The 23,252-nt window shown below is 34.7% G+C and overlaps 1 protein-coding gene and 1 pseudogene across 6 annotated transcripts in view; one reads left to right on the forward strand and one right to left on the reverse strand.

Moving 5' to 3' along the window:
* The window catches only part of NCK1 (NCK adaptor protein 1), a 76,278-nt gene that overhangs the window by 10,973 nt on the left and 42,053 nt on the right, over nt 1–23,252 (reverse strand). For 5 of the 6 annotated variants that reach the window (XM_077865033.1, XM_077865034.1, XM_077865037.1 and 2 more), the window contains one exon: nt 12,601–12,844. In XM_077865033.1, the coding sequence (XP_077721159.1) occupies nt 12,601–12,826 (226 nt within the window). In that variant the 5' untranslated portion in view covers nt 12,827–12,844. Of the gene's footprint in view, nt 1–10,316; nt 10,465–12,600; nt 12,845–23,252 lie in introns of those variants that run through there. The other variant, XM_077865038.1, reaches the window with a different exon arrangement.
* Nucleotides 2,872–3,535, forward strand: LOC144293844 (ubiquitin-conjugating enzyme E2 N pseudogene; annotated as a pseudogene).

A 23,252-nucleotide genomic window follows, 5' to 3' on the forward strand; every position in this document is an offset into this window, starting at 1 on the left:
TACCTTATGAATATAGATTGAAAATTCCTCAGGGTGCCTGGGTGGCTCAGTCTGTTAAGCATCTGCCTTTAGCTTGGGTCATGATCCCAAGGGTCCTGGGATCAAGCTTCCCACATTGGGCTCTCTGCCTGGTGGAAAGCCTCCTTCTTCCTCTCCCTCTGCCTGCCCCTCTCCCTGCTTGTGCTCTGTCAAGTAAATAAAAAATTTTTAAAAATTCCTCAACAAAATAATCAATTCTTGCTATTCGTGGTAGTCACATTCAATAAAGTTACCATGAAATACCTACAAACCTCTCTGTTCACAACATTTGTATCAACCAAGCAATATATAACCTTGCTTCACACTTTATTTAATGTAAAATATTAACAATGAACTTTGGCCCACATCACTGTAACTCATACCTAAATGAAGCTTACCTGACACATATTTTTTCCATGAGGCAAATCACATCTTTCTTGCACTTAGGAATACTAGGCAATACTTTAGGGCTGTGCTTGGGGGACGGGGGCATTTTAAACAGCAAAATCATAAACAAACCAAAAAAAGGGTAACAATGGCTCAGTGGTTTAGCGCCACCTTCAGCCCAGAGTGTGGCCCTGGAGACCGGGGATCAAGTCCCATGTCAGGCTCCCAGCATGGAGTCTGCTTCTCCCTCTCCTGTGTCTCTGCCTCTCTCTCTCTCTCTCTGTCTCTCTCATGAATAAATAAACAAAATCTTAAAAAAAAAAAAAAGGCATAACAATGAGAAAGTCATGGCACTAAATAGACTCCTTATTCACAATACGAGAGCTGAAACAAAAAGGCAGACCATCTCCTTGTTCAACCTCAGCTGGCAATATGTGCATCAGACAACTCAAAATTTATGCTACTCTGCACATGTCCACAAAAGCATCACAATGATCAATTTGGGACTTCCAAATAAAATTTTAGCAAGTAGGCAAATTCACAAATATGGAATCTGCTAAAAACAGGGATTATCTATACTAGCAAACAACATAGCAATATATTAATAGGAACGTACATCATGATAAAGGGATATTTGTCCCAGGAATAGAAGAGTAATTCAACAGTTAACAATATGAAAATCAGTATTATTACATACCACATTAATATAAAGAAAAAACCCCAAATTATCTCAACTGATGCAGAAAAAGCACGGGATAAAATCTAATATCATTTCATGATAAAAGTACCAGCCAACTAGGAATATAAAGGAATTTCCTCAACATCATAAAGGGCATTTACTAAAAACAACAACAACAACAACCTGCAGTTACCATCACATTCAAAAGTAAAAGACTGAAAGCTAAGATCAGGAACAAGACATGGATGCCCTTTCACCCACTTCTATTCAACAATGTACTGGAAGCAGTAGCTAGGACAATTACGTAAGAAAAATAAAAGAGATCCAAACAAGAAAGGAAGAAGTAAAATAATCTTTATTTGCAGATGACATGATCATAAATACAGAAAATGTTTATTTCTGTATGTGTGTAACACCAAAAATGTTATAATAAACAAATTTGCAAGATACAAAAATCAACACACAAAAACCAACTGCATTTCTATATACTAGCAGAGAACAGTTCTAAGAGGAAAATGAGAAAACAATTCCATTTATGATAGCATACATAATCAAATACATAGGTTAAACTTATTGATCAAGGAGGTACAAGACCAGTATACCAAACACTACAAAATACTACTAAAATTAAAGCAGATCTAAGAAAAGACATTCTGTGTTTATGGATTTGAGGGCTCAATATTTTTAGATGGTAACACTATCCAAAGTGATCCATAGATTCCATGTAATTCTTTTCAAAGTTCTAATATTCCTTTTTTTGCAGAAATAGAAATGCTGATTCTAAAATTCATATGGAATTGCAAGGGACCCAAATTATCAAAAAAAATCTTAAAGAAATGAAAACAATGGGTAGCCTGGGTGGCTCAGTTGGTTGTGTCCAACTCTTAATTCCAGCCCAGGTCATGATCTTAAGGTCATGAGATCAAGCCCATGTTGGACTCCACTCTGGACATGAAGCCTGCTTAAGATTCCCTCTCTCCATCTCCCTTTGCCACCACCCCCCAAAAAAAGCTGAAAAGAAAAATGGGGGATTTTCACTTCACAATTTCAAAATTCACTTCTAAGCCACATAGTAATCAAAACAGTACAGTACTAGCATAAAAGGACATACAGACCAACAGAACAGAGCTGAGCGTTCTGAGATAAACTCATACATCTATGGTCAACAGATTTTAGACAAGGGTGCCAGACCATTTAATGGGGGGGAAAGAACAGTCTCTTCAACAAGTGGTGCTAGGAGAAATGGATATCCATATGCAAAAGAATGAAGTCAGACTCCTAATTTGCACAACAAACAAAAATTAACTCAAAATGGATCAATTACTGAAATATAAGAGTGAGGACTTTAAAACTACTGGAAGAAAACATAAGGGAAAATCTTTATGACCTGGGAGTAGCAATGAATTCTTAGATTTGACCCCAAACGCAGAAGCAAAAAAAAAAAAAAAAAAAAGATTACATACAGTCTACAGTCTAAATCCAGAACACATAAGGAACTCTTGGAACCCAGCAGCAAAAGAACCTATTTCAATAACAAGCAAAGGACTTGAACAAACATTTCCCCAACAAAGATATAAAATGCCCAAAAACAGATGCAAAGATGTTCAACATCATTAGTCTTTAGGGAAATGCAAATCTAAGTACAATGAAATACATTTTCACACCTATTAAGATAGCTATAACAAAACAAAACTAAACCAAAACAGGGAAAATAACAAGTGTCCATGAAGATATGGAAAAAACGAACCCCTCCAACACTGCTGATCAAAATGTAAAATGGGGTGAGGCGAGCGGAGCCAGGGTCGAGAGCAGAGGCCGAACTCGGGATCTGACAAGATGGCCGGGCTGCCCCGCAGGATTATCAAGGAAACCCAGCGTTTGCTGGCAGAACCAGTTCCTGGCATTAAAGCAGAACCAGATGAGAGCAACGCCCGTTATTTTCATGTGGTCATTGCTGGCCCCCAGGATTCCCCCTTTGAGGGAGGGACTTTTAAACTGGAACTATTCCTTCCAGAAGAATACCCGATGGCAGCCCTAAAGTACGTTTCATGACCAAAATTTATCATCCTAATGTAGACAAGTTGGGAAGAATATGTTTAGATATTTTGAAAGATAAGTGGTCCCCAGCACTGCAGATCCGCACAGTTCTGCTATTGATCCAGGCTTTGTTAAGTGCTCCCACTCCAGATGATCCGTTAGCAAATGATGTAGCGGAGCAGTGGAAGACCAACGAAGCCCAAGCCATAGAAACAGCTAGAGCATGGACTAGGCTATATGCCATGAATAATATTTAAAATCCATCTGATTATCAAGTGTGCATCACTTCTCCTGTTCTGCCAAGACTTCTTCCTTTTTTGTTTGCATTTAATGGACACAGTCTTAGAAACATTACAGAATAAAAGCCCAGACATCTTCAGTCCTTTGGTGATTAAATGCACATTAGCAAATCTATGTCTTTTCCTGATTCACTGTTGTAAAGCATGAGCAGAGGCTAGAAGTACTATTTGGATTGTTGTGAAACGTTTAAAAGCAGTGGCCCCTCTCTGCTTTTATTCATTTCCCCCATCATGGTTTAAGTATAAAGCACTGTGAATGAAGGTAGTTGTCAGGGTTAGCTGCAGGGGTGTGGGTGTTTTTCTTTATTATTATTTTTGAGGGGGAGAGGTAGTTTTATTTTAATTTTATGGGCTCCTTTCCCCCTTTTTATGGTGATCTAATTGCATTGGTTAAAAGCAGCTAACCAGTTCTTTAGAATATGCTCTCTAGCCAAGTCTAACTTTATTTAGACGCTGTAGATGGACAAGCTTGATTGTTTGAACCAAAATGGGAACATTAAACAAACATCACAGCCCTAATAACATTGTGACTTTGCTGTCAAGTGTAGAATCCTTCCTTCAAGAAAAAGCTTGTGACCATTTTGTATGGCTTGTCTGGAAACTTCTGTAAATCTTATGTTTTAGTAAAATATTTTTTGTTATTCTAAAAAAAAATGTAAAATGGTACTACTGCTATGGAAAACAATGGTCCCTCAAAATGTTAAAAATTTAATTACCATATGATAATTCCACTCCCAGGTATATACTCAAAAGAACTGAAAACACATATTCAAATACTTACACACAAATGTTCATAGTTTCACTATACACAATAGCCAAAAGGTAGAAACAACCCAATGTCCAGCAACAGAGTAATGGAGAAAAAAAATAAGGCATACATCCATATAATGGAATATTATTCAGCCATAATACTACCACACAGAAAAACCTTAAAAATAGGATGTCATGTGAAAGAAACCTGACACAAGAGATCACAATCACATGCTATATAATTCCATTTACATGAAATAGCCACAATGGGTAAATTCATATAGACAGCAGATTAGCAATTGCCAGGGGATGAAGGGAAGGTATAATGGGGAGTGACTGCTTAATAGGAAATGGGGTTTTATTTTGGGGTAAAACGGTTTGGAATTTGACAAATGTGATGGTCACACAACACTGTCAGCATACTAAATACCACTGCATTATATACTTTAAAATGATTTTGCTATATGAATTTTACCTCATAAATATCTTTTTTCTTAAAAGATTCCCACCATCAAATGCTTATTTCCTTTCTGCCAACACTTTCCATTCCCACTATCCCTATGCTTTTTCAGGCCATTTTGTTGTGTTTGAATCTTCAATACCCTCTAAACTGGTTTCCTTACTAATCCAATCTGTGTCACTCCAACCCATCATCCATAAATACAGTTGCAATCACATGACATTATTGCTCAACAGTCAACAGTGTGGCTCTTTATTGCCTATCAAATTAAGAGAAATACTCTTCCTAGAATCTATATAGCCTTCTCTAGAATGTCCTCACTCTTCCTTTCTAGGCTTATGGTGTAGAGTACTGAAAACAGTATAGACTATGAATGAGCCTTTGGGTTCAAATCCCAGCTATACCACTTACTGTAGTAACTTGAGCAAACAATTTCACTTTTCTGAACTTAGAAATGTAGAAAACACCACTTACTACCACAGTGTTGTAAGAAGTGAATAAATGTTTAAAAAGTGAAATAAAAGGGACACCTGGGTGGTTCAGCAGTTAAGCGCTTGCCTTTGGCCCAGGGCGTGATCCTGGAGTCCCAGGATCAAGTCCCACATCGGGCTCCCTACATGGAGCCTGCTTCTCTCTCTGCCTGTGTCTCTGCCTCTCTCTCTCTGTGTCTCTCATGAATAAATAAAATCTTTTGAAAAAAGTAAATAAATAATGTAAATAGCACAATACATATAGTAATTGTTAAATAAAAGATTCCTTCCATATGCCCTGCAATGAAACTTCCTAAATCTTCATAAAAATGGGCCACTTAAATCCCCTGAATAAATAATTTCAATCTTCAGGATTTTGTTTTCCTTGTGTGCTAGTTTCTTCCCAAAACCTTACTAAAATTTCTGCCTCTCAGGGCACCTGGGTGGCTTAGTTAAGGTGTCTACTTTCAACTCAGGTCATGATCCTGGGGTCCTGGGATTGAGCCAGGCATCCAGCTCCCTGATGAGTGGGAAACTTGCTTCTCCCTCTCCCTCTGTTGCTCCCCTTGCTTGTTTGTTCTCCAATACCCACCCCTCAAATAAACAAACAAACAAATAAAATCTTTAAAAAACCCACAAACTTCTGCCCATTCAAGAAGTGCCTTTTCAAGTAACAATTCACTTCCCATTTTCTGTTTTCCAACAACCTTCATTTCCCTCCACCAACCCCCAATGATGTAAGCTCTTCTTTTTATAGCACCCTAGCACCTTGTACTTGTTGAGGTACTTGTATCCCAGCAGTTTTTGCGTTTGTTTTTTTAAGCTCATCTACTACAGCCATCAGCTTCCAGAAAGGAGGAACATTCCATGTCCCATTGATCTTTCGCATTTCCTATACTACTTAGAACTGTGTACGTACCAGATGCTCAATAAATATTTGTTAGATTGATTAAAATTGAAGAGTGACGTAAGCAAATACAAATTTTAAACTTGAAGCTAAAGGCTATTCCAAAATGATTTTTTTTTTAATTTTGAAAAAGATGTCTAAGGCTAATTATACGTTGTCAAAAAAAGAATGAAGAATTTTTGGACAGACCCACCAATTAAAGTTCCAAGTGGGAAAACACCAAAAACAACTTATTTTAACTCTCAGAGGCCAGAAATATTTCAGGAGAAAAAAAAATACACTTAAAATATGTTTCCTATCCAACACAAAGCCCTCTAGGATCTCTTTAGGTGAGCATGTCTTCAACTTCATACTAACGCTAAGGCATATAAGCTCCTCAGTACCCAAAAAACCCAGGCTTTTCTAAGTCTCTGAGTTCCTTTGTCCATGATGGTTTTTTTTTTTTTTTTAAATCTCAAACACATGCCACCCTCATTCTTCAAGATTCAAACAAAGTATCTTCTCAATGGAGATATCCCTCTCCCCTCAAACAGAATGGAGGTATTTTTTCTTTGTGCCACTACCATTCTTTGTAAATACTTTTAATCTAATGTTCAACTCTCTGTATACCAATATTTACTTGTTTGAAAATAAACACCTTTTTTAATCACTTCTCTAGCCCCACTGCCTGGACCATATTAAGTGTTCCATTAGTGTTTATCATGTGAGTGACTGACAAATGCATGCATAATGGATAGCCTGTTTTTTCCTCCTCTGCTTAAAATTCTTTGGGAAGAACCTGTTCATTGCCCTTTGTCTCCACTGCTAAAAAAAAAAAAAAATGGTCTTTCCGATCTCCTGTTACCAGTGAGAGAATACATAGAAAAGTACTTATAAAATTATACGAATGTAAAATATTTTAATTTCTCAATTATGTTATAATCAGCAACAATGAGATCATCCACAATAACCAAGTTCCCTTGGATCAAGGTATTAACTTTTCTAAATTCTGCTCAACTTCATAGTCAGTTCTCCGCAAACCTCTTAATCTTAGTCCCTTTGGCATCAAATCTTTCTAATTCATTGCTTACCTGACTCTAATTCTTTCTCTACTTAGTCATGAGTACACTAGGAAAACCCTAACAACAACAAAAAACTCTAAATTTAAATTTTAGTCCTGCTAGTTATTGGTTACTTTGATCCTGAGTTATTTAATCTTTTTTAAACTCCAGTTTCCAGGTTTGTGAAATGGTAGTGTGTAGTTAATTCCCTACCTTCCAACATGTTTTTAAAAAGTTTGTATGTAAAGCACTCAGCACAGTACACAGCACATAGCAGGCACTCCATTAATCAACGGTAATTATTATTCCTAGTGCTTCTGGCATTTAATTTTCAAAAACACTTAAAGTCTTTATTATTGCATTTAATAGCTGGACAAATGCCTAGGTCTGAGCACTGAGGATATGCACAACTCTGAGGCATTTTTATCATTAGCTTTGTTCAAATTAAAACCAAAAGTGTTAGCATAGCTTGCAATGTTCCCCTCACTCCTACCCACTGGTCTTACTTCTCTCTTCCTACAGTACTATTTCTTGACCAAAACAATATATTATCACCTCCTCCAAGTTTTTAAGAATCTGGTTAAGCATTGCGAATATTCGAATATTCCAGTCACAAGACAGTTGTCCTTTTCCTAAGGCAAATCTTTGTACACATTAACTGTTTTTATGTAACCTGGTTTCCAAATCCTTGATATGCTGGATGCCAATATTTAGAAGCATCCAAGTTTCTCAATACCACTGTTAAAGTATATCTACCCAAAATGGATAAACTGTATCATGTTTCATTTGGCCAGCACACAGATAAGGTAGCCAGCTATTTGCATCCTTTCACTTGAACTACAGATTTGAATCAATGCTATCATGAACTGCATTAAAATTCTGAGGCGCCCACAATATCATAGCAGCTCTTTTTAAAATATTTTAGAGTGGGGAGGGGCAAAGGGAGAAGGAGAAAGAATCTTAAGCAGACTCCACACCCAGTGTGGAGCTTTGATGCAGGGGCTCAATCCCATGAGCCTGAGATCATGACCTCACAGCAGCTCTTTAATAAGTCTCTTAACTCATGTAAGAATTTTACATAATTCTGCCAGGCCAGGTTCTCAGCAAGCTCTTCAATTCTTATAAAAACAATTCTCGTTATAAAAACTTAATGTAAAATTTTACATTGTCCCTATTCACATTGTTTATTTCTCATTTTTAGCTTTCAATGAACTCAATGTATTAGTTATTCTTCTGGCCTTAGGTCTTCTTTACTTTAAACATGCCATCTTCACTCCATCTAATTCACTGACTACATAAACGTTCAACAGAATTAGACCAAAGAAAGTATTACTGATCCTAGTTCTTTAAGGAAATATAGTTATGGTTTTATGTTTCTACTTCTTCAAAACCAGTTTCTCCCTCATGGATTTTCCCTTGATTTCTATCACATGTAAACTGATCAGTTGTTTTACCAGGACCATAAGATTTTTAGAGTTAGAAGGGACTTTCCAGATCATCTAGTCTTACCCAAATCTCCTTCACAAATAAAGAATAAGAGATCAGGAAAGTTTAGGTATATACTCTTGATCACATAGTTAAATAAATGGTATATCTAGGAGCAAAACTAGGGAATTCTAAATGCAAATATACAATGTTTTTTCCATTACAACCTTTATTTAAATTTTGATTTTTATGTTATTTCATCTATACAAAATAAGTTATTATTTTTGATTTTTCTGTTTTACCTAAAATACTGTACCCTCTTTGTTTATTTTAGCCACCACATAAGGAGCACATATAGTGTACCTTTACTTCAAAGCAAAATAAATACAAACTTGGGCTTTCTGCAGGTAATGAAAAAAGGAGTATTTTGGTTACAAATCTCAAACCCTGACCCTCAGGTCTACAAATATATTGAAGATTACCAACTTTGCAAGACAATAGAAAGAATAATTTTATTATTCTATCGATGGTATATAATGAATCATCATATCAATGATATATTCTTTTTACACCATTTCTGGTTGATTTACAGTCAACATCACTTATGACCAAAATGAGATATGAAATTCATTTATTTAGTATTTTAATACTAAATAACAACCCTCATCTACCTCCTCACCATATAAGTTCTATGAAAGTACTAGTTTTTCACCCTATGATTTTTATCTGGCTTGCAGTAGGCTCTCAAGAAAAATATGTTGATAAACAAATGAATAAATAAATTTCCAAAAGGAAAACTACCCCAAAAAGTGGATCTAAAAATGCATTAACTTTCCTAAAAGTAAACACAAGAGATATATTCCAGAAGAATTTCACTTGGTCATCAAAATTAACTAAAGAAACAAATGAGTCTTAATATTACAATTATGACATTCTTTCTCAACAAATTACTTACTCCTTTACAATTCTGCTTGAAAATGAAATCTCTCAAAAAAAAAAAAAAAAAAAAAGAAAATGAAATCTCTCAACAGGTTACTCTTTGTTTCCTTAAATTCCTTATGCATGAGACTTCTACAACAACTCCTCTGTTCATTTTTCTAGAAACACTAAACAAATGTTCAAAAAGATCAAATCAAGTTCACTATCATAAGATCATAAAAAGACCAAGAGCAAATATACACATTGGGTTCTGGTAAATTAGTATCAGTATTACATTATGACCTGAACTCAAAACAATCCCAGTAATTCACTACTTCCTTTCACTGTTTTCATTTTCTTTGTATGTAGTTGCTCTCAAGACTCATTTCAAAATATCAAATCTCACATTTACCAAAAGAGCAATTTCTACCAATCCTACGTTGATTAAATCAAAACATTCTCTTTCCTGCTTTATTAAATGTTATTTCTACATTATTCCTCTAAAATCTAAGTAAAAACTACTAAAACAATATTATGTTAATTCAAAACTGAAGATGAAGGAACTTGTTCATCTAATCCTTTCTTTTCCTCATATTTTTAATGTTTATAATTTAATTCACTTCAAATGTCTATGCTAAGTTCAGAGTTACCAAATTAAAACTAACTGCGAACTCGTTTATATCTTTTTCTTTATTATTTAAACACTGATACTAAAACATTTCAAAACTATATTACTTATCAGGTCAAAACTAGTATTACCTGAACTATCACCAATCATTTAGCTTATGTTTCATAAACAATATAAAGCACCAGCCTATTATATAAACACACCAGGTTCCATACAGTTTTCTTTAAATTCACAAAACCGAAAAATCTACTTTAAAAACTACAAGAAAACTATGGATTTAATAAACAGATGAACTTACTGAAAAAGTCTTTAAAGACGTTTAACCAATCCATTTTGAACAAAAATCCCGTATTCTCTTGTCAGTTAACACAGCTCAGAATAATTCTCAGTGAGCTTCCTGGTCTGTTCTGCAACACTGAAACTCCCCACACCCAATCCATGTGACTTGGCCTACACCCAGGCAATAGAAAGTTTTTCTGGGAGAATTTTTCTGAGGCTTCTCTCTTTCTAAAACATTTTCCCCCCTGAAATCTAACAGAATCTGTAAAACAAGTATATCATCATGGCCACGAATGTTACCTTATTATTCAGACGTATTTTGGAAAAAGCTTTAAAGTATACATTTTCAATGAATATATATTCATACATTCACTCTCTCCTTTGTTTCCCCTTTTCTATCTTTCAAACATTGTCTCCACCAGCACAATCACTGTGAAACAAATCCATTTAGCCACATGGGACATTTAAGTTACCAAAAGGAGTTCAGAAATTCTGAGAAAGAGGCAGCTTTCTGATACAAAAGCTAGAATTACATCATTATACAGAACTAACAATCATTAACTTAAAACAGAATGTTTTCAAAGTATCCTGCAATACAAGCAGCAATAACTGTAATACAGTAGTAAAGTTAGCAGAGATACTCTATGACTTAGATATAAAATCTTGCCAAAACTGTCTCAATTATATCAGAAAATAGTATGAAAGGTTTCCCAGGAATATCAACAAATAATAAAAATTCTCTCTAGTTGGGCTTTTTAAAGTTTATATTCAGTAGTATCTAAAACTGGGATATATTTCCATTTTGCTCTATGATATTAGGTTTTTCACCATCTTCTGTTTAAACATTTGCCCAGGATACCAGTATCCTTTTAAAAAGGAATAAAAAGTCTATCTAGGTGTAACCCTAATCCTTTCTGTGCCTGCATTCCTATGAGGCATACTTTCTTGATAGAAGTTACCTTAATTTTCCCCAGTACCTCTGATGTACATGCTTTAAGTAAGTGTCCAATATTTACAAAATCACAAGTATTCCTGGTTCTAACTATGGTCTCTTCTGCTAGAGGAAAATCTGATTTGTCCTTCACTTAAAAACTAGTATTAAAAACTAATAATACTGGTCTTATTTGCAACACCTTAAAATCTTAATAAAAGGTATCCTCAGATATAGCAGTTAGATGTCATGATGAAAATTCAGATTAATAACTCCTTTAGAATATTAGAATTGTTATTTGCTCACAAAACAGTATCCCAATATTTTATAATTTACTTTGAGTTGTATTATATTTTAGTTTTGGCTATTTTACAGTGTCAAAAATAAAAGATTTGTCTTCTGTTGCTGATAACGGAGAGAGCACTCTAGATAACAAGGTCAAATAAAAAATAAAGCTAATATAAAGCAGTTAGTCAATAATATTTCATATTTGTCAATCATGCCATATTACTCATTGCCAAACTATCTTTGCAAGCAAAAATTTTACTTTCTCGTCTACATATATACAAAGAACCATTAAGTAAGAGCATGTTTGCCTGAATACCAAAAATGAAATTCTGTCCCTCCCATTCCTTCCTGTCAGCTAAGGAGAGTTTAATTAAAAGAAAAAAGAAAGAGGCCAGTCCTCATCTGTGCATATTTCCTTCCTATCAGCTCAGCCAAGCCCGGTGTGAAGCAAGTTCCATTATCTCTGGCCCTAATGGAGAGCTAGTAAAAACAAACTTTACAGTTAAAGGAAGAAAAAGGGATGGGGGAGGGGGGAGAAAAATAAGAAAGAAATCGGCTTTGTAGATGCTAATCTACAGTAATGATCGATCCACAATTTGAAACTCTTTTATCAAATACAAGAACAAAATGATGGTTTATTTTTAAAAGCAAAATTCAAAATGTAGGCTGTTAAATGTAAAATATAGCAATGTGTCATAAGTTGCCTTAATGCCTCCTTGGCAATTCTGAATCTCCCTCATTTATTTGCCTCAATGAGATGCAGAATTTGCGCCTCAACTCCTATAGGCATTCACACAGTTCAACAGGTCCTGGCTAAAGGATCAGACTCAGTCCTGCTCATCAGCACCACTATAGTTTGGCCCTTGAACAGCAGCTAGATTTATAGAAAATGCTCACTAACACTTACGCTCTTCTGACTTGAAAATGTGCTATGTGCCAAATGTACCTAGCCTAGCTGAAATTCTAGTCTTGGCCTTCTCTACTCAATTCTGCCCAATGCTGCCAAAATTCTATGCAAAGAACCAAGCTCTAACATCCACTTTAAATAAAGTATTGTTGGTGTTTTAACACAAAAATAACTTACCTAAGGTATCCTTTAGGTTTTTTACAATAGATGCTTTCCGAGCACTGTTTTTCCTCTCCACATAGTTAGAAGGCACAAAACCTGTTTTATTCATGGAGTTTCGAACTCGCCACCAGGATTTAGAGTCATCTAGAAGCCATAATCTCTCATTCTTCTTGATGTCCAGCTCTTGTTCTTGTTGGGCCACATAATCAAATTTGGCTACTACTACCACTTCTTCTGCCATCTTTCAGCAGCTTCAGCACTGTAATAACATATACAATATTTTTACAAGGTTTAATAGTAGTCTACATACTTTTCAAAAAAGATACGTGTAAAAACCTAAGAGAACTAAAAGGTTGAAAGAAAAAATATGAAAAAACAAAAACAAAAAAACAGGCAATACTAAAACTAATCAAATACTAATTAAGACAAACATGGTGTAGCTATATTAATAACACACAAAAAGGACAAACCATTAAGGCAAACCATTATCAGTAATAAAGAATTTCACTACACAATAGAAGGCTTTATTAAATATACGTAACAGCCAAACCTCTGTCTCTTAACATAGTTCCAAAATGGACTGACAGAACCACAAAAAAAAATTTTTTTGGACAAATCCATTGTCACAGTGGACAATTTTTAACATACTTATCTCAGTAATAAATCAAGGAGACAAAAAAATTATTAAAGCTCAATAAGAACTGACATCAAAACCATTAAGTCTGATCTAATAAACATATACAAATATTACTTCCAAAAGAATATAAATGAAACATATGTGAAAATTATCAAACATTAAGCAATAGAGAAAAAGTCTCAATAACTTTCATGTACTTGGTATCCTACAACCATATTCTGCCAATCATTACAAAAAGCTTTTTAAAAACTTCATGTATCAAAGAAGAAATTATAATAGAATTGTGAAAATATGTAGAGGAGTCAAATAATAAAAAGACTATATATAACCAAACTTGTGGGATACAGCAAAAGGAGTATAAGAGATTCTAGTTGTAAATAGTTACAGCAGAAAAATAAGAAAACCTTAAAGTAAGTTATAATGAACTGAGTGTGTCTTAAACAGGTAGAAAAGTAGAATATAAAGTAGAAAAAATGAAATAATACAAATAAGAGTAGAGTTTCATTAAACAGAAAGAAATGATACAGAAGAAAGGCTCAACAGAACAAAAAGGTAGTTCTTTATTATGACTAACAAAATGGACATAGTTCTGGCAACAAAGGAAAAAGCACACCCAAATATCAGGAATGAAAAGGGAGTCATGATTAGAATTCTGCACACATTCAAAATACCTGGCAATATTACAAACAACTTTATCAATAAATATGAGCTGAAATGTACAAATTCATAGAAAAATAAAAATTAAAAAAGTACTAACATTTAATCAGTCATTTAAGAAATCTTCCCATAATGAACATTAGGATATGGTTTTACAGGAAAGTTCTATTAAAATCCAAAAAACAAGTAATTCCAATTTATACAAACTCTTTCAGAACAAAGAAAGGAAAACTACAAATCTAACTCATTCCTGTATTTATTAGATGAGATCCCTGCTTTCTTCAGAAATTATTTTACATAAACAGTTACCTCTGGCTTACCAAGCAAATAAATTCAGCTTTTAGTTTTGGATATTGAATAGCATCCTCTTTTCTCAACAACAAAGCAAGGTGTTCAATATCCTCAAAGAAATGCATTTTAAGTTTTTTTTTTTTTTTTTTTTAATGTTAAAAAGAGAGCACAAGCAAGAGGAGGGGCAGAGGGAGAATCAGATTCCCCACTGAGCAAGGAGCAAGGAGCCAGATTCAGGACTCGATCCCAGGACCCTGGGATCATGACCTGAGCTGAAGGCAAAAGATTAACTGACTGAGCTGAAGGCATCCCAAGAAATGCATTTTAATCTTGAATTCAACATCCAATAGCATTCAAGTGTAGATAACGTTTGCGTTTAGAACGCAGATGCCTTTGGGGGGGGTGGGGCACTACAAGGCCTCAAAACCTACTGCACATTCTTCTGAAAGAATGACTCTAATATGTACAGCAGTGAATAATTAATAATGTTAAAATAGGAGAATGATGTGGTATTCAAGAAACAATGAACAGAGAAACCAGAAAAATCAGTTTGTATCCTTGTAACCTTTCTGTTTAAAATTACTTGCAAATAAAAAGTTGTAACCAAGTCTAATTAATTACTAGCACATGATGCAAAAAATTTTCAACAATGAGTGATAGGCCTTCTGAGGCAATAGAAGGCAGAGAGGGTTTTTTTTTCAAGCATATTTGCAGACTGATTCTAATTCCTTCCCTGTGGGAACCTGCACAAATTAAATAAAATCTACAAATTAAATAAAATTTAATCCTGGGCCCCAATGGAATTAATTTTGAAACTTGACAAACTGACTTTAAAATTTATCTAGAAGAATAATCATGTAAAACCAACAAATGACATTCTATAGAAAATTAGTTGACATGACATTAGGTTGTGTACCTAGAACTTTCTAGTTTCCTAACAATATGCCAATTATCCTTCTAGTTACCACCTTACTATTATTGCACTAGCCATGTGATTACTGGGGATTGACTCTAGTTTCTAAACTGTATTTGAGTTAGTCAAAGCTGCTCCTTCCCATCAAAAGGATAGTAAGGGAATGCTACAAACAAATCTACACACATAAATTTGACAACTTAGAGGAAATGGATCAATTCTTCAAAAAATACAAATTACCGAAACACACTCAATATGAAATAATTTGAATAGCCCTAATCTATTCAGGAAATTAAATTCATAACTTAAAAACTCTACCCCCAAAAAATTTAAATTTAATTTAAATTTAATTAAATTTATTGTTTAAATAATTATTATTTTATTATTTAAATAATTTACACCAATTCTACATAATCCTTTCTAGAAAATAGTAGAGGGGAAATATTTCCCAATTTATCTTCAAAACTGGTATTACCTGACGTCCCAACTAGACAATAGTATAAAAACAGGAAACTACCAAACAATATCCCTCATTAATATAGATGCAAAAATTTTTAACAAAATATTAGCAAATAGAATTCAGCAGTATATGATAAGAATTAATACTCCATGACCAAGTAGGATTTTTCTAGGGACGCAAAGTTGGTTCAACATTCAAAAATTTATCAGTATAATTCAGCACATTAACAAGCTAAGAAAAATCATACGAGTTTATTACTCAATGCAGAAAAAGCATCTGACAAAATTCAACACCCATGATAAAGTTGTCAGAAAAACAGAAATAAAAGGGAACTTCCTCAACCTGATAAATAGGACCTACAAAAACCCTATAGCTAACAACATACTTAATGGTGAAAGACAGATGCCTTCCTCCTACAATCCTGAACAAGGCAGATATCCGCTCTCACTATCCTTACTCAACAAAGCGCTACAAGTTTTAGCCAGTTCAGCAAGGCAAGAAAAGGATATAAACTGCACATAGATCAGAAAAGAAATAAAACTCTCCTTATCTGCAGATGACATGACTGATTACAGAAACAATTCTAAAAGCTACAAAACAAACAAACAAACAAAAAAATCCCAAAAAACAACCCAAAAACTCTCCCAGTACTAACCAACTAGTGAATTTAGCAAAGTCGCAGGACACAAGATCAACAGGCAAAATCAGTTGTATTTCTAGATGCTGTCTATGAACACATGACAGCAAATTAAAAATGCAATACCAGGGCAGCCCAGGTGGCTCAGCGGTTTAGCGCCGCCTTCGGCCCAGGGTATGATCCTGGGGACCTGGGATCAAGTCCCGAGTCCCATGTCGGGCTCCCTGCATGGAGCCTGCTTCTCTCTCTAACTCTCTCTCTCTGTCTCTCACGAATAAATAAAATATTTAAAATAAAATGCAAGACCATTTATAATTACTAAAAAAAAAAAAAAAATGAAAGAGGTGCGAGGCTAACAAAACATGGAGACTGTATGTTGAAAACTACAAAATGCAGATGAAAGCAATTAAAGAAGATCTAAATAAAAGTGCTACTGAAATGTAAGACTCCAACACTGTAAGGATGCTATTTTTTCCCAAATTGATACACAGGTTTACATAATTCTTACCAAAGTCCTAGCAAAAGTTTTTGTATATATAGACAATATTATTCTATAATTTAGGTGGAAAGGTAAAATAACTAAACTAGCTAAAATGTTTTAAAGTCAAAATAAACGGGCGGAAAGCTCATTATATAGCTAGAGTAGGCAAGATGTATGGTATCAGCAAAGAAATAGACAAGTATATTAATAGAAAAGAAAGAGAACCCAAAAACAGACCCACACAAATAAGCCCAAGTGGTTTTGATCAAGGTACAAAAAGTAATTCAATGGGGGTGAGGGAAGCTTTCTCAAGAAATGTTGCTAAAGCAAAAGGACATCAAAAGCTCCTGCGCCAGCAAAAAAGTACAAGACCTAATCTCATACCTCATACAAACATATTCAACATGAATAACAACCTTAAATGTAAAACTATGAAACTTTAAGAAAAATATATAGGGGAAATTCTTCAGGATACAGCTAGGCAAAGAGTTCTTAGACTTGACACCAAAAGCAAGATCTAAAACTCTTGGAAAAGCTCAACAGTAGAAAAATAAATTCAGTTAGAAAATGAGCAAAAGACATGAAGAGATATTCACTGAAGAAGATATACAGATGGCAAGCACAAAAAAAGATGTTCATCATCATTAGCTATTAAGAAAATGCAAATTAAAACCATGGTGAAAAAAAAGTAAAAAATAAAATAATAAAACCATAGTGAAATGTCACTAAACACCTATTAGAATGGCTAAAATAAAAGAGTAACAATACCAAATGCTGATAAAGATTATTTTGAAACTGGATCACTCATGCGCTGCTGATGAGAATATGTTAAATGACACAGACGCTCTGAAAAAAAAAAAAAAAAAAAACAGTTTGGTAGCTTCTCTACCATACCAAGCAACTGTACGCCTGGCATTTATTGCAGAGAAATGAAGACTTCTATTCACACAAAAACTTTTACATAAATGTTGATAGACACTTTATCTGTGATAACCAAAAATGGTAAACCACTCAGGTGTCCTTCAACAAGAGAATGGTTAAACATATTATGGTACATATACTCCATACCAAGGAATACCATTTAGCAATAAAAAGGGAAAAAATAATAAATAGATGCAATAACCTGAATGTATCTCCAAGGAATTATGCTGACAAAAAAAAAAAAAAACCAAAATAATCAAAAACAAAACACCAATCCCAAAGTTTATACACTGTGTAACTCCGTTTATATGACATTCTTGAGATGACAAAATGATTTTGGTTACCTGGGATTAAGGAAGGAGTAGGAGTTGGAGGGGAGTAGGTATGGTTATAAAAGGGCAACATCAATTCTTGTGGTGATGAAAATATTCTGTATCTTGACTGTATAAATATAATATTCTGGTTGTTGTACTGTACTATACTTTTCCCAAATGTCATCACTGGGAGAAACTAAGTAAAGGAGCTACTGAATCGTTCAGTAAATTGTAAGATTTCTTATGACTGCATGTGGATCTGTATCTCAAAATTAAAAATTTAAAATACATTGATTAAAGATAAAAAAGCAAAACAAAAAATAAAATATAGAAATAATATTTTCACATTCCTAATGTAAGGAAGTCTTTTAATACCATGATTTCAGTGTTAGAAACCATAAAATGAAAAATGTTTTAACTTTTATACAGCAAAGGACATTAGTACCTACTGCTGCTGTTAACAAATTATCACAAAGTTAGTGACTTAATACAAATTATCTAATAGCTTGAAGGTTAGAGGTATGAAATGGATCTTGGGGGCTAAAATCAAAGTGTCAGCAGTTGTGCTCCTTCTGGTGGCTGTAGGGGAAAATCTACTCTTTGTCATTTCCATCTTCTAGATGCTGCCTGCATTCCTTGGCTCATGACTGCACCACTCTGACCTTCAGTATGATCCTCACATCTGTTTCCAATACTTGAACCCTCTTCTGCCTCCCTCTCATAAGGACCTTTATAATTTACAGTAGCCCACAACAATAATCTAAGATAATCTCCCCATTTCAAAATCCTTAACATATGCAAATTCTCTTTACGTAAGGTGACATTCACAGATTCTGGACATTAGGATTTGTACATCTAACACCAAACAGAAAACAAAAAACAATTATGTAAGAGAAGGGACATTAGGATTTGTACATCCAACACCAAAAAACAGACTAAGTTTAAAAATTGGCAAAGGACAAAGAGCAATTATGTAAGAGAAGGGACAGTCCAAAAGTATTGTAAAAAACAGAAAACAAACAAAAAAAACCAAGTTGATTTAATGCTCCCCAGAATGTACAAGATATGCCTTCCACTACATTACTGGCATTATAATTAAAAATTGATATACAGCTTAAATTTTTAATTATGTAAATTTTCAACACATACAAAGTAAGGAATAGTATAATGAACCCCATACGTATCACCTAACTTAAATTATCAGTATTCTGCCTTTGCAGTTCATCTATCCCCCCAATTATTGGTGATGGTGTTGGGATCCTAGGATTTCACCTACAAATCCTGATAGTTAAGAACACATAACCCACAAAAGTTAGCAATGAATCAAGTGCTCTTTTACCTTTTTTGTCATGGGCCCCCCACCTCATAGCAAAAAGAAGTCTGGTAAAACCTATAACCCCAAGTAAGAATAAGGTTTTAAATGCATAAAAATGCATGACATGGCAAATAAAGTATACAGAAATTCAGTTATCAACATATTTTTTTTAAAAAAACTTGTACTGTTAAAAATGTAAGTGCTTCTTCATTAAGGCTAAGAGCACCTGCAACAATTCTTTCCTTTTATACAATACTAATGTTCAAGTTTTACTAAGTATATTTAAATAGTCTTTTATAGTTGGTTTGTTTGAGCCAGGATCTAAACTAAGTCTATACATTACTCTTTAGTTAATGTTTCCTATCTCCTTCGTCTATATAACAGTTCTCTTTCCCCACTATTTCCACATGATTTATCAAAGGACTCGGCTTCATTTGTCCTGTAGTACTCCCTACATTGTGGATTTGATTGAGGTGCATGTTCATGGTGTTCCTTTATCTCCTCTATCTCCTGTAAATTGATAATTTTATCTAGAAACTTTATTGCCCCATCCCCCCAACCCAGGTTCTTTTGTTGTTGCTGATGCAAGAATAGTTCACAGATAATTCCTGAGAACTACTTATTGCCATAATACAGGAGGCACCCTATGTCTGGCTGATATTTAAAATGAATGATTACACTAATACACAGGCTCTACAAGAAAGGCAAAATAGATGCTTCTGTGTGGTTAGAACACCAACTAGATAAACGGCAGAGTTCATTTGTTTCCATTTTTTAGAGAACACTTTAGTTTTCCTTTTAAAAATTTAGTTATTTTTAAAGTTTATTTATTTATACAGGTTACCTCTATACCCAATGCTGACTTCACGACTCCAAGTTCAAGAGTTGCAGGTTTTCTGAATGAGCCAGCCAGGTACCCTTAGAATTTAATTTTAATTCATTATTATATAAAGCATTTAGATGGTTCTAAAAGTGTAACAACCAAATAAGGTACATTCAGAGTTCTGCTTCCATATTCACCTTTTCTCTCTTGTGTCTCCTTTTCCCTATGGGATAACCATTTTTTATTGGTTTTGGTTTATCTTTCTATTGTTTGAATATGTAAGAGAAAACATATGTAAATTGGAAATTCTAATTTTCATGTCCCCTCACAACATGTATACACACAAAGGGAGGGGCACACTATGGACTGTCTGAACCTTACTTTTTTCAGTTTAACAATATATCCTGAACACCATTCCAAAGCAGTATCAAAGTTCTTTTCTAAGTATTACACAGTACTTCATCAGTATAGAAGTATCTCAGTTTCCTCAACTAGATCTTACTGATGGACAAGGAGTTGTTTCCAGCCTTCTGATATTAAATAGTGCTGCAATGAAGTCTAATACACATGTCATTTATTTTTCTGTTAGGGTACTTTTGGGTTAGTCATAGAAGTAAGAATGCTGAATTGAAGCTTAAGGTTTACATAATTTTGTGAGATAGTGTCAAATTCCCTATCCATAGGTTCTTTTTTTTTTTTTTTTTTAAAAAGATTTTATTTATTTATGAGAGAGAGAGAGAGAGGCAGAGACACAGGCAGAGGGAGGAGCAGGCTCCATGCAGGGAGCCCAACGTGGGACTCAATCCCAGGTCTCCAGGATCACACCCTGGACTGAAGGCGGTGGTAAACCACTGAGCCACCGGGGCTGCCCCACCATAGGTTCTTTTTCCTTTTGTATTCTCCACAATCTATGGGAGTGATTATTTCCTCACAGTATCACCAACAAACTGGATTTTGGATTTTTTGCCAGATAGGTAAGAAATGGCATTTCAGGGACACCTGGGTGGCTCAGTGGTTGAATGTCTGCCTTCATCTCAGGGTGTGGTCCTGGGGTCCCAGGATCAAGTCCCACATCGGGCTCCCTGTGGGAAGACTGCTTCTCTCTCTGCCTGTGTCTCTGCCTCTCTGTGTCTCTCACGAATGGATAAATAAAATCTTACAAAAAAAAAAAGTGAGGGGCATTTCAAGCAGTTTTTATTTATATTTCTCCATTACAGTGAAATTAAGCAACTTTTCCCAAATTTAAAGGATTTACTTTTGTTTTTCTGTGTGGACTACTTGTTTACATCTTTTGCCCATTTTCTCAAGGTATAGCTTTTTTTTCTTTTCCAATTTTTAGAAACACTTTATATAGTAGGAATATTTGCCCTTTGTCTTTGATATAAATTGTTTCCAGTCATGGGTCTTTTTAACTTGGTTATTATATTTTAGGTATAAAAGTTTTTAAGAAGGGGCAATGGGGGTGGCTCAGTTGGTTGAGCATAATGACCCCAGGGTCCTGGGATGGAGCTCCACATGGGCTTCCTGCTCAGTGAGAAGTCTGACTCTTCCTCTTCTTCCACTCATGCCCCACCCCCAAATAAATAAATAAATAAATAAATAAATAAATAAATAAACAAACAAACAAACAAATATTTTTTAAAAATAAAATTTTTGAAGAATTTGACAACACTTGTCAAAATTTTAAGTGCATATTTCTTTGAGTCAGCAATCTACACACAAGAAAAAAGTAATGCAAGTATCCAAAGTCATAAGAATGTTTGCTATGGCATTGCTATTAACTGTGAAAAATAAGGAATAAAATGTACACCAAGAGTGGCAGGGTAAAATGGTCAATAAATATTAAGCAAAAATGCAAATTCCAAAACAATAGGATTATAATTCTATTTTTTTAAAAACTCCCATTATATATGTTTGTACATGTATTAAAAAGTTCTAGGAGGATATACATCAAATTATAAAAGCGATGGCCTAAGTGAATGGGAAGATTGGTAAAGCTTATTGGTTCATACTCCACAGATATGTATGCTTTGAATATTTTACAAATAATTACATATTACTCTATTATTTTTTAAAGATTTTATTTATTTATTCATGAGAGACACAGAGAGAGAGAGAGGCAAAAGCATAGGCAAAGGGAGAAGCAGGCTCCACACCGGGAGCCTGATGTGGGACTCAATCCCAGGACCCCAGGATCACGCCCTGAGCCAGAGGCAGACGTTTAACCACTGCTGAGCCACCCAGGCGTCCCTACTCTATTTTTTAAAAGTGTACCATAAAAAGAAAAAACTGAAAGCTATAGAACAATAGGAATTGGCAGCCAAAACACAAAGTAGGGGTGAGGAAACATGGAGAAAGTATGAAGAAAAAGAAACGAGAAATAAGGGTATAAAGTAAATCTGTTTTATTGTAGAATCACGACTAAAACCTAAACAATTAGAATATAAAGAAAAAACGCACAAGAAACAAAAACATACAAAAATAAAACAAAAAAACACTAATAAGTTAACTTTCCTTTGATGACCATTTCTTCAGTTAAGTAGCAGATAAAAGAGCTAATGTGATTTTAGAGTCCAGATAATAGGGAAAACTATCTTTAAACACAAGAAATAGTGATAGGACCTGCTTTCACTACAAGAGGGACAGCAACTGAGGCCAAATGAGAAAACAAAGTAATGTTTCCTATTTCGTGCTTACTCTGATCTCATGCCTACTCTGAAGCAAAACTAAGAGAAGATGGGTTGAAACATTTCCCTCTTGATCTCTTTTAGCCAAATTTAGTTCAAATTATATTACTGAATATGGTATGACTCCACTCTTCTTTGATCCAGCCAAGAGGCCTGGTTGTAAAGCTGGTCACTTAACATTCTATATTCTCCTACAAAAGCTTCAGCTCAGGGCAGCCCTGGTGGTTCAGCGGTTTGGTGCTACCTTCAGCCTAGGGCATGATCCTGGGGACCAGGGATCGAGTCCCACGTTGGATTCCCTGCATGGAGCCTGCTTCTCCCTCTGCCTGTGTCTCTGCCTCTCTCTCTCTCTCTCTCTCTCTCTCTGTGTCGTGAATAAATAAATAAAATCTTAAAAAAATAAAAAAGGTTCAGCTCCATGTTTCCAACTACATTCATGATATTTATACTTGGATCTTCTAGGCCCCTACTCTTACTTTCAGGAACTGGGTTCCTGTCCTTTGGTCTGTGTCCATATACATGGCACTTGAA

Source organism: Canis aureus, chromosome 22 (genome assembly GCF_053574225.1).
Source record: "Canis aureus isolate CA01 chromosome 22, VMU_Caureus_v.1.0, whole genome shotgun sequence".
NCBI classification, from domain to species: Eukaryota; Metazoa; Chordata; class Mammalia; order Carnivora; family Canidae; genus Canis; species Canis aureus.